General features: G+C 35.0%; 1 protein-coding gene across 1 annotated transcript in view; it reads left to right on the forward strand.

Annotated features, from left to right (window-relative positions):
- Positions 1-5359: 5359 nt before the first annotated feature.
- The window catches only part of LOC106869784 (S-crystallin 4), a 17894-nt gene continuing 9561 nt past the window's right edge, over positions 5360-13692 (forward strand). Inside the window, exons 1-3 of the mRNA XM_014915644.3 lie at positions 5360-6097; positions 8701-8793; positions 11176-11291. Coding sequence (XP_014771130.2) covers positions 5965-6097; positions 8701-8793; positions 11176-11291 — 342 coding nt within the window. The 5' untranslated portion in view covers positions 5360-5964. The remainder of the gene's footprint in view (positions 6098-8700; positions 8794-11175; positions 11292-13692) is intronic.

Consider the following 13692-nt stretch of genomic DNA (forward strand, 5'->3'; position numbering starts at 1 on the left):
CATATATATATATATGTGTGTGTGTGTGTGTGTGTGTGTGTGTGTGTGTGTGTGTGTGTGTGTGCGTGTGTGTGTGTGTGTGTGTGTATACTTACATATAAGAGACAGATGTACGTATATACAATGAGTGAGAGAGAACGAGAAAGCGAGAAAGAGAGAGTGAAAGAGAGAGAGACAAAGAGAACAGACAGACAGACGGATAGATAGATAGCTAGCTAGATATATATATATATATATATATATATATATATATATATATAGAGAGAGAGAGAGAGAGAGAGAAGATAGATAGATAGATTTTTTCTCTCACTGAATCTGCTGCTGATATACTTCTGCACTATTTAACAACATGCGTCTTGACGAGATGCTTTCTCAAGAGGAATACCGTAGGTTTTGGGACATCTGCAACTTATCTACGTTAAGTCTTCTGACAAACCCACTCCAGGTTGATCAAATCACGGAAAATCCAACGTTATTTAAAGCAAGATCTAAATGTTTTCCTTGAACGTCTCATAACTCAGGATGAGTGTTAGCTTTACCACTCTCAGCCAGAGGTAAAGGGAAAATCTATGGAGTAGAAACACTCCTCCTTACCTGCTCCAAACAAGGCTAAGGTCGTTTCATTTGCAGGAAAGGCTGTGGCCCCATGTTTACTGACTACCTTCAAAAGGGCCACACCATCAATGGAGAGTACTTTGCCATCTTGCTGAGGCAGTTACGAAAAGCTATCAAGACCAATCGCCTAGGAAAACTGACAAAAAAAAAGGGTCTTGTTTCATCAAGACAATGCCGCAGCATACCAGTACTTGGTTTCACTGGTTGTTGTACATAACTGTGGCTTTGAACTGGTTGATCAACCTCTATTTTCCTGATTTGGCACCACCTGACTATTATCATTTCCACACCATGACAACACATTTGGGAACATGTAACGCAGAGATGATGACATCATATCTGATACCACACATTGGCTGTGATAACAAGTTTTCTATCTTTAATTGATATTGCAAAGATCTATATCTGAATTATACAATACACTGACCATACGATAAGCTTAATCCTAAGCCTAAGCCATTGCACGTGACTTACCGTAAAAAATATATCCATCAAAGGTCTCAATCATAATGAAGTATTGTCTATCCGGAGTATTTATTTTATTTGCGGAATGGATTTAGTTCTTCGAGCTAATACAAAGCTGTCAGATATATTTGTTTAGGACTGACTTAGTGCGAATTCCAACAACAATACGTAGAAATGCTAGCTAAATCACCATCCAATCCAATCTTACAATTTAAAAATAAAATAAAAGGACGCATCAAATCAGGTAGTCGTAAATATTGATAAACGACAAGGTGGCCATGGCTGGGATGCCTTTCATTACAAGTCCTTACGGTAAGGGCTCAGCTGGGATTAAGTTACAACAACGGTAACAAGGACATTATCGACGCTGCTGCCACCATTCACGTTATTATCAATACTATCATTAAAACCATCAGCCTAATTAGCTCATATCCATTGCTTTCTCGTTTCCTCAATTAATGGTGCTAATTAAATAATGAATCAGCAAATCTGGCGTGAAACAAAGCCTAGAAACGAATGTACATCAGCACTGACCAGTAATGCTAGTTTATTGACCAAATTAACATTGATTGCATGTCTCAGAATAACTAATGACCTGTCTAATTGCACTAATTAATTCCATGTTCGCATTGTTGTAGTAAATTAAGCTGTCGTACATCATCTTAGAGCGGAGAAGAGAACATTATTTCATGGACTACACCTGTACACATCAGCATGTGTGTCGGTAGCCTACAAGTGTTTACAGATGATAATATCGTTCCACGTACTTCATCTCGTACTTAAATCTGTCATGAAAAGAAATGCAATTTGGAATTATCTTAAATGGACATAACTGAAAGGAAATTAAATACTACAAGGCACCTTAGCTTCACGCACCAATTTCGTTAGTCTCTCATCCCCACTCTCTCTCTCCTCTCTCTCCCTTTCTCACACACGCACACACGCGCGCGCACATCAATTTTATTTAGGTATTAACCTTGTAGTTATCGGTTATCAGGTATGGTTTAACAGCAAAAATAGATCGAATTACTAAGAATGCATCTGGAGATCCATGAAAATCCATAACCTAATATATATATATATATATATATATATATATATATATATAAAACAATAAGCAACACGGATTTCAAAAGTGATTGCAGTACGCACGTTTCATGCTACTTCAATTTATTTAAGTAATGTGAGCATTACCTTAAATGCAATATGAAGAGCAATCTTCAGCTGCATGAAAAATGCAGAAAAAAGACATATTACAAATGTGGCACCATATTAAAACCAAGTGGGAGAGAGCATACATAAAATCCAAATGTGAGGAAGAATATATAAGTTCATCTTGACATAGCAGGGTCTATCAGGCTAGTAATTGATTCTAGAGAAAAGTTTTAACTGTCTCAGAATTCTATTGTTTCTTATCTAGTGGTGATAGCAAAGGGACAATTACTTCTAAAGAGAGGGAAGGTGTAAGCAGTATGCATGGACAAGGCTATAAACAAGGCTATAAACTAGATAAGTTTATATCCACTAGATAAGAAACAATAGAATTCTGAGACAGTTAAAACTTTTGTCGACAATCAATTACTAGCCTGATAGACCCTGCTATGTCAAGATGGACTTATATATTCTTCCTCACATTTGGATTTTATGTATGCTCTCTCCCACTTGGTTTTAATATGTTGCCACATTTGTAATATGTCTTTTTTCTGCATTTTTCATGCAGCTGAAGATTGCGCTTCATATTGCATTTAAGGTAATGTTCACCACTGCTTCTATAGCTTTTCCTTTACTATCTTCCATCTATTCGATGCGGATAAAGAGCCCCGCGGTTTTTAAGCAATCACCAGCTACCACCAGTCCAACAAGTTCTTTTTTAGTAACCAGGGACCTGTCTAAACACAAAATTTCTGATGTATGTAAAAACAAAAATAGCTATTCAAACTTTTGAAACCTTATGTTATCATATCCACAAATCTAATAAAGCAATCCTACGATCGTCTCTCTGAATACCCTTTCAAATTGTCTTAGGGCCGTTCAGTTCAGCACTCTTTACCTTGTTGTTGTCTATAAATGAGATTGGTCAGATTGCTAGTGATGGAATTAGTGGCAGTAGTGTTGGAAATAGATGTGTTTATTTTTTTCCTTTTCTATTTCCGTTATGCCTGGCGTTTTTATTGGTACCAATATTACGAAAACAAAACTACGCTTAGTTGTCATAAAAACATAAATATCCGATCCAATGGATTTACTGGGTTTGATTTTGAATGGTTCTTTAAAAACCAATCACAGTTGCGAAGATATGACAAGTTGAGTTTTCATTGAGATACCCAGTCCCCGCCCGCCTCTGTTTCGTTTTTCCTTTCTTCGTTTGTTTATGTCTGTTGGTCTATTATTTCCTAACAAAGTTAGAGGCGAATGTACCTTGTAACAGTGGTTTTATAGGACTGCTGTAATTGAATAATTGTATTGATGGCGGTAATAGATTAACAATGGTTGTTAATCTTAACAGTCTTCTACACACGCATATACGTACGTACACATATGTTATAAACAGATTCCAACAGAGCTTCATCCCATTGTAACTGACGTAGACACATTGTGACTGACATATAATTACGTGTACATACACACGTTGATGCGACCACACAAATACTTAGAGAGCACACACATGCATACACATAGATACACGCGCACACACACACTTAGAGAGGACACACATGTGATACACATAGATACACATACACACATAGACTCGCACACACAGATACACACATTCTCATACACGCATAGACACACATATACAAACACATACTGACTGAAAAATGGAAGAGACACTGCTACAAAACAGCTCATGTTTACTTTCGCATTTTAAAACAAGGAAATAAGCAAAAAAAAAAAAAACACGCATACACACTTAATCACAGACACACTGAGATTCAATGCTATAACATTACAGAACGACTGCTCGCATAAAAAGATACACACGTAGAAACATGCTCAGGGGTATCTTAACAGAGACTGTCAGAGTCACTAAATTAGTTACTATCCATACAGAAATTCACACAGCGCTAGACACATACAAATATAAATAAATATATATATAAACATACTAAGTGCGTATACGTGCGTATTTGATACATACCAACTTAGTCATATTCACTATTACAGGGGTCAAGGTTCACATAGTCTTATACGTGCACATGTAGACATATATGTATGATGTAAAAAGAAAGTAAAGAGGAGATTGTTTAAACAAATAGCATCAGAATAAGACGCAAGAACGCACACGTACACACAGCACAGGTAACACACTCACAAATTCATACAATTGAATACATACGCGTGTATACACACTCTCAGAAACAGACATATTCACACAAATACGCATATACATAGAAATAACCTCAGGCGCGCACGCACTCAGACACATACACACATGCATGCATACATACATACATACATACATACATACATACAGGCACAGGCGTGGCTGTGTTTTAAGTAGCTTGCTTACCAACCACATGGTTCTGGGTTCAGTCCCACTGCGTAGCACCTTGGGCAAGTGTCTTCTACTATAACCTCGGGCCAACTAAAGCCTTGTGAGTGGATTCGGTAGACGGAAACTAAAAGAAGCCCGTCGTATATATATATATATATATATATATATATATATATATATATATATATATATATATATATATATATATATATATATATACATATATATATATATACATATATATATATATATATATATATATATATATATATATATATATATATGTGTGTGTGTGTGTGTGTGTGTGTGTGTGTGTATACACCAATAGAATAAGTACTAGGCTTACAAAGAATAAGTTCTGGGGTCGGTTTGTTCGACTAAAAGCGGTGCTCCAGCATGACCACATTCAAATAACTGAAACAAATAAAAGAATAAAAGAATACATACATACATACATACATACGTACATACATATATACATACACATGTGTCAGTCACTCAGCGATTTACTAAGCGATACTAATACAACTGACAATATAAGATATAAACAAACGCGCGATTGCAGACGTACACATAGATAAAAGAAACATTGAAGATACACTTAAATTAAAGATACGTTGAATTAAATACCGATATATATATATATATATATATATATATATATATATATATATATATATATATATATATATATATATATATATATATATATATATATATATATATATATATATATATATGGATGTATACTTAAAGAAACAATGCTCTATAAAGAAATTACGTACAGACACAAAGATATTCAGCTACGCGCATGTGTATAATCTTATACTCAGATACACACAAAGATTGAAACACACATAAATACGTAAGCAGAAGCAGGCAGTCTTGCACGCTCGCACACACCCACATAGAGATACGCATATATATATATACCTGTAAGTACAGATATAGATCTTCCTCCCACTTATAAATACAGATACACGCACACACACATGTACACAAGACACACACACACACACACACACACATGCACGCAAGACACACACACACACACATGCACACGCATGTATATATTTACTCACCTAAGTACACACACATAAATACATATATAGATATATTCACCTAACTACACTCGCACCGATACATATTTCTGTACTTTTACACATATATATATACATATACACATATGTATCGACATAGTTCTTCTCAACACATGCAAACAGTGAAAATACAAAAAAAACAAAGGACAAAAACACTAAACAAAACAAAACAAATAAAAATAGTACGTGACGTTAATAGAAGCCATTTTTAATGAGGAAAGCCTCGGTTTCTCGTTGGGGATACACGTTTCATTTCGATATCATCTACACGGATACCCGTTCCCTAATATGTCTGACTATACCCTTTATTATTTCAACGGTCGAGGCCGTGCAGAGATCTGTCGTATGCTGTTTGCGGTTGCTGATGTTCGTTATACTGATAGTAGGATCGAATTCAAAGAGTGGATTAACTTCAGAAAAAGTAAGTAAACATCTTTTATTAAAGCTTTATGTCGATGACTACACGCTCTGAATACCGCCATATTGGTTATATATATATATATATATATATATATATATATATATATATATATATATATATATATATATATTTATATATATATATATTTCTTTTATTCTTTTACTTGTATCAATCATTTGACTGTTACTTATTATATCGGTCTCTTTTTGCCGAGCAGCTAGCTAGGTTATGGGTATGTAAACACACCAACGCCGATTCTCAAACGGTGATGGGGGACAAACAGACCAGGCACAAAGTAACACACACACACATGCATATATGTATACATATATACATATATATGTATATAAATATCTGTGTGTATATATATATATATACATACATATATATATATATATATATATATATATATATATATATATATATATATATATACTTTTGTTATTTACACCACCTGTCCTCGTCTGTTGTTATTATTTGTATATTCTCCCATATATATATATATATATATATATGACGAGGTCCTCTCAGTTTCCGTCTACTGAAACCACTCACAAGGCTTTGGGGCTGCTCCTAGTCTACAGTAGAAGACACTTGCCCAAGGTGTCACATTATTTATTTATTTTAGATGTTTCAATATGATTTACAGAACCCGCTTTCAACCTTGAAATTTTCTTTCCAAATTTTGTTTTGCGAACTAATTAGAAATATTCAATTAATGTTTTGGCTGTTTTAATAATTTATAATAACATTCAGAATTGGAAATTTTGTCTCCATTATCGATATGGCTCAAAAATGACTACGTGGTAAGAAGTTTGCAACTCAACTACATGGTTCCGAGTTCAATCTCACTGCGTGACACCTTGGACAAGTATCTTCTACTATAGCCTCAGGGCAACCGAAGCCTTCGTAAGTGGATTTGGTAGACGGAAACTGAAAGAAGCATGTCGTATATATATATATATATATATATATATATATATATATATATATATATATATATATATATATATATATATATATATTTATATATTTATATATATATATATATGTAACTATATGTAACATATAGTATAATTATAAACAGGGCAAATTTTAGCCATTTCTTCGCAGACTGGAAGACAGATTTTTGAACCTTATTGGGTTCTGATCACAGGGGTCTAGATCGTTCCAACAGTCTCCAGAGAAACAAGCATCCAAACTCTTTATATACTCAACAAATGCACCAGTTACTCAATGAAAGAGTTTTTAATTTGCATACCGAAAATGTTTAATACTCTACAAATACCAGCGGCTTGTCAACGGGTATCTTAGTCCACACAGTATGAAAGTATGATATAATATACATGTAAAATATGGTATAATTATAAACATGGCAAATTTTAGCCATTTCTCCGCAGATAAAAAAAAATGATGAACAACCTTAATAGATTTTCGAACCTTATTGGGTTCTCATCAGGTGTCTGTGTTTGTCTCCCTGTTTGCCCCCCCCCCCCAACCATCGCTTGACAACTGATGTTGGTATATTTACGTCCACATAACTTACCGGTTCGGCAAAAGATACTGATAGTGTAAGTATTAGACTTAGAAAGTTTCTGGGGTGGATTTGTTCGATAGTCTATCCCAGTACCCAAAGTTTATGCTGTGAAATAACCTGATCTGAATGAGGATTAGTTTTACAGTTTAGGGTTGGCGCTTAGGGTTAAGAGTTATCGTTAGGGCTTAGGATTAGTTTTAAACTGCCCGCTAAAATGTAAATGGCCAGGTAGACCTCATGCTGGCGAAATCAGATCTGAGCACAATAAAAATAATTTGATTTGTAATCTTTGGTATTTATTCCCTTGTAATCGTTATGATGAACGTTATTGAAGCTGTGGCTATCCCTTTTTTTTCGGGGAACTTGGATTTTATTATATATTGTTTTCTTTCTTTATCTAAGATTATTGGTGTATAATTGCCTCTATTCGAAATATTGTGCCTCAAATAAGGAAAGGATTTGCTTGATATTTCTAGCAGGATAAGGAGACACCGTAGTCCTCACAGGTTCCCTTGATAGGGTTTTACGAATTAGTAAATTTTATCTAAGATTATTGGTATTTAATTGCCTCTCTTCGAAATATTGTGCCTCAAATAAGGAAAGGATTTGCTTGGTATTTCTAGCAAGATAAGAGGACACCGTAGTCCTCACAGGTTCCCTTGATAGGGTGTTACGAATCAGTAATTTTTAGATAATTTTTACCAGGAAATGGGCCTAAAATATATTGGTGTACTGTCCTGCGAAATGAGTGGTTCAGTTTTAAGAGATGTAGAAATATGGGGTGGCTATAGGTGCTAGTATTTCTTGGTGAAATTCCAAATGATTGCAAACACACAGACATATACAAATATATATATATCAGGAGAATGGAGTGAGCAAGTCCTTTTATTTCGTTCATTTACAATTGTTTCATCGAAAATTCATCTCATGAACATTACCGTATCATTACTATATTAACATGCAATAATATATTCAAGTATTGGTTCGTGCGGTGTTCTAGTCGAAGATGGATTCTTCGGAATCATGTATGAAAGTTATTTACTAACGCATATAAATATATTTCTAGACATGACGTGTTCCATGATGCCAGTCCTGGAGATGCAGAAATGCCAGATTCCACAAAGTATGACCATATCTCGCTATATAGCCAGGGAATACGGTGAGTAAAATATAGTGACTCAATATATATATATATATAAGTTTATATGATTATCATAGACCTTGAATGATTCATTAATGGCATAACTACAGGGTTTTACCCCCCAGACTTTGGGAGGTCATAACTTTCAGAAAAATGAATATTTGTTAATGAAATTTTCTATGCATATAGTATTTACTATGTAGAATCCGAATATACAACAATTTCCGGTGAAAGTGTTTTGGAATGGGGGTGGGGGACAATTTTCGGAAATTCCAACAGAGTCCACTTAAATTCTTCTTAACTTCCAGGAAAATTTATATTTTTTCGTGAAAGTTTCTACAAATATACCTTGGTGTATGTACATTTCGAGCATGTAGGAATTTTGAAGGAATCAACTGCAGGTTATTTTTGAGAAGCGTTCCCCACTCGGTGGTGTTTCGGAGCAAGTCGTCCATATTTGTTTCATTTTTCTCTATTATGTGCGTATGTGCATCCGTAAATTTCTAGACAGTAAAGAGAAGCCGTCATATGAAAACTCTCGTTAAAAATAACATGCACACGATTTTTTTTTCTCAATAGAAGTAAATTCCAAAATAAACGTTTCTAGTAGAGAAGTAGAAGAGAACAGGAGCAACAATAGGAATATACACGCACGGTTAAATATAGAAACTATCACAGTGTCGCTTCCCGAAGAATTTTAAAATGTTAGCTTTCCGAAACATTTTTTTCAATCTTGCAAAAACACGAAGATTAAGAATAAACAGAAAAAGTACACAAATATATTTTACACACCTTTAAAGTGAAAAAAACAAAACCGACGTATACGACAGGTGTGTAAAATATATTTGTGTACTTTTTCTGTTTATTCTTAATCTTCGTGTTTTTGCAAGATTGAAAAAAAAGTTTCGGAAAGCTAACATTTTAAAATTCTTCGGGAAGCGACACTGTGATAGTTTCTATATTTAACCGTGCGTGTATATTCCTATTGTTGCTCCTGTTCTCTTCTACTTCTCTACTAGAAACGTTTACTTTGGAATTTACTTCTATTGAGAAAAAAAAATCGTGTGCATGTTATTTTTAACGAGAGTTTTCTTATGACGGCTTCTCTTTACTGTCTAGAAATCTACGGATGCACATACGCACATAATAGAGAAAAATGAAACAAATATGGACGACTTGCTCCGAAACACCACCGAGTGGGGAACGCTTCTCAAAAATAACCTGCAGTTGTTTCCTTCAAAATACCTACATGCGCGAAATGTACATACGTCAAGGTATATTTGTAGAAACTTTCACGAAAAAATATAAATTTTCCTGGAAGTTAAGAAGAATTTAAGTGGACTCTGTTGGAATTTCCGAAAATTGTCCCCCACCCCCATTCCAAAACACTTTCACCGGAAATTGTTGTATATTCGGATTTTACATAGTAAATACTATATGCATAGAAAATTTCATTAAAAAATATTCATTTTTCTGAAAGTTATGATCTCCCAAAGTCTGATGGGTAAAACCCTGTAGTTATGCCTCATTAATATTTCCTTGTGGGACCCGTGGGAATTCCACGGAATTGATAACTTTAAGAGGACCTATTTGAGAAAGAATGGATAATTTGCATTTTTATATCATTCATTGTTTATCTTCCTTTGAATATTCTTGACGTTCGTCTACATTCATTTTCTGACCTCTCTATCGGCGTTATCTTTTCCTACCTCTTATTATATTTTCTCACTGTTCCTCTCTGATCCATGCTCTATATCTGCGCATCCTTTCTCGTGCAGCTTGAAACCGTGTTTTTTGTGAATCCAGAGTCTAGGCTTTAGGTAACCCTTATAAACAAATATCATTTTTTTGAGGGAGTAAACGATAAATAATTGCACTTATGCGCATCCTTTAAGCGATGGTCACAATAAAAATGAGATCAAGGAAAAAATGATTCTATCAACACACCACCACCACCACCACCACCAAGGCTATCTGACTCTCTCTCTCTCCATCTCTCTCTCTCTCTATCTCTCTCTCTCTCAGTATAAGTGCCTCTCCTGTCTATCTCTCTCTATCTAACTTTCCTTTCAGCTAACTTTTTAACCACGTAATAAGTATTCCTTCCCCACCCCACGCACTTGCACCCCTCTTTTCATTTTTGTATAACCTGTAACTACGAAAGAAATATTTATTGTTGCTGTTCTTGTTACTGATGCTGTTGTTGCTCTTCTTCTTCTTGTTCTTCTTGTTCTTCTTGTTCTTCTTCTTGTTCTTCTTGTTCTTCTTGTTCTTCTTGTTCTTCTTGTTCTTCTTCTTCTTGTTCTTCTTCTTCTTCTTCTTCTTCTTCTTCTTCTTCTTCTTCTTCTTCTTCTTCTTCTTCTTCTTCTTCTTATTATTATTATTATTATTCATGTTCAGGTCTTCATGGGAAAAGCAATCTAGAAATGGCACGAGTGGAGTCCATCACGGACTGTCTTTACGAAATACTAGATGTCTACATGAGAATGTACCATGAGATGGATGGTCGACTTGTAGTAAGAACACACATTCTTTATTCAATAAGCATTCGTTTTGCTATGTTACAGAAATACTTATACACATAACAGCACGAAGCTGGATCCATTCGGTACTACAGTCTTGTGACGTCTGACATTTGTAAAATTTAGCTATTAGTGTATTTGATAGCATATAAGACACACTTTTTCTATTTAAAAATGTCTCAGAAAATGACTCCGAGTTTGCATATGCAAAGTTGGGCCTATATTACATGCTTTAATGCACTAACTTTAACATTAACCACAACCCTAACCGTAACGCTGCTTTTTTCCTGAATATTCACCTACTGAAATTGGGGTATATCTAATATGTACGCGTGTCTTTAGGCCATCACATATGATAACCCAAGGTTGAGAGACTGTTACTAGATTTTCGTAATTAGTACCAGTTCAGATCAGACCTTGTTAAGATTTATTTGTAATAAATTGGTTATATCTCTACTATACACAAAATATTTAAAATTTTTTATGCAGTTCCTGATAATATATAATTGTAGTAATACAGCAAGATTATGCATATATATATATATATATATATAGAGAGAGAGAGAGAGAGAGAGAGAGAGGGAGAGAGAGAGATAGATAGATAGATAGATAGATAGATAGATACATTTCTTTTATTAGCCACACATAAAAGAAATGTATCTATCTATCTAGCTTTATATATATATATATATATATATATATATATATATATATATAGAGAGAGAGAGAGAGAGAGAGAGAGATAGATAGATAGATAGATAGATAGATAGATAGATAGATAGAGAAAATATATTTTATATAGAAATTTACTGAAAAACAAAAGACGGAGAAAGGTGCATATGCAACAAGTAGGTGTATTAGTTTCACACTGGGGACGGTGAGTAAGTCGTTTACGTTTCGAGTCTACGCTCTTCAACAGGGAGGAACAAAAGGAAATAAAGAGAGAGAGAATAAAAAAGAAACGTGTGGATCTAGCGGTCACGGAAATTTCAAAATAAGTATCAGACTTTAAAATTAGTTTGGTAGGGAGATCAACTTGTTCCACGAAACACTTCAAGACGATGTTCCAGCCACGTTGCAGTCTAATGACTGAAACATGTAAGGGATAAAGAGAAAAGATAGACAACATATCGGATGTTTGACGGGAAAAGTTTTATACAGTTGTCAACAATACGATAAAAGATAAACTCAAGAAAAGATTTCATGATAACTTACGTTATTCTTGGTGTTTCTAAAGAGTCATCTTATCTGGAATTGTGGGAGCAAGACTGTTAGATCTGAAGATGAAATTAGGAGAAAAACTGCCAGATGTGAAGGTGGAATAAGCAGAAAAGGTTGTTGGCACTCCGTCTCTTACGACGTCGAGGGTTCCAGTTGATCCGATCAACGGAACAGCCTGCTCGTGAAATTAACGTGCAAGTGGCTGAGCAATCCACAGACACGTGTCCCCTTAACGTAATTCTCGGGGATACTCAGCGTGACACAGTGTGACAAGGCTGACCCTTTGAATTACAGGCACAACAGAAACAGGAAGTAAGAGTGAGAGAAAGTTGTGGTGGAAGAGTACAGCAGGGTTCGCTACCATCCGCTGCCGGAGCCTCGTGGAATTTTAGGTGTTTTCGCTCAATAAACACTCACAAGGCCCGGTCTGGGAATCGAAACCGCGATCCTATGACCGCGAGTCCGCTGCCATAACCACTGGGCCATTGCGCCTCCACTAAGCAGAAAAGGTACAAAGTATGAAAATGGTATTAGGAGAAAGACTACCGGATATGAGGATAGAATTAGCGGATTGACTGCGAGAGATATAGATGGAATTTGCAGAAAGACTGCCATATATGAAGATAGATTAGCGAAAAGACAGCTATATGAGAAGATAAAAGAAGCAGAAAGAATACAAGGTACGAAGATTGAGTTAGCACAAACTGCGTCAAAAGATTTAAAGTTTAAGCAGTTAGAAGTATTTTAATAAATTCTACGTGGGATTTTGTTGAACTAGGTATAGCAAAGTGAAACATGAAATAGAAAAGACCTAACCATGATCTTCCGGCTCAATTCTTCGGAGGATTACAGATAACAGAGAATGCGCCAGACTAAGTAACACAAAAAAAAAAAAAAATAGGAAGATTCATTGTAGACATGTAATACAAATAAGATGTCGCTCTGTTGCAAAACGTTTAATCTAAATAGTCTGGATAAATGTATGACTACCACAATATCGCACTTACAAAGAGAATTTGTAACAACATACCTACTAAAGGAAAACCAACACATTTATTTTAGTTGCTGGCAATGATTTTATCAAAAATGATAAACCGCCATTAAATATATCCACCTATAAATAGCGACAAAAACAAAGTCAAATAGGTACACACACATACACACACATACACGC

The sequence above is a fragment of the Octopus bimaculoides genome, chromosome 5, assembly GCF_046866305.1.
Source record: "Octopus bimaculoides isolate indiv1 chromosome 5, ASM4686630v1, whole genome shotgun sequence".
NCBI classification, from domain to species: domain Eukaryota; kingdom Metazoa; phylum Mollusca; class Cephalopoda; order Octopoda; family Octopodidae; genus Octopus; species Octopus bimaculoides.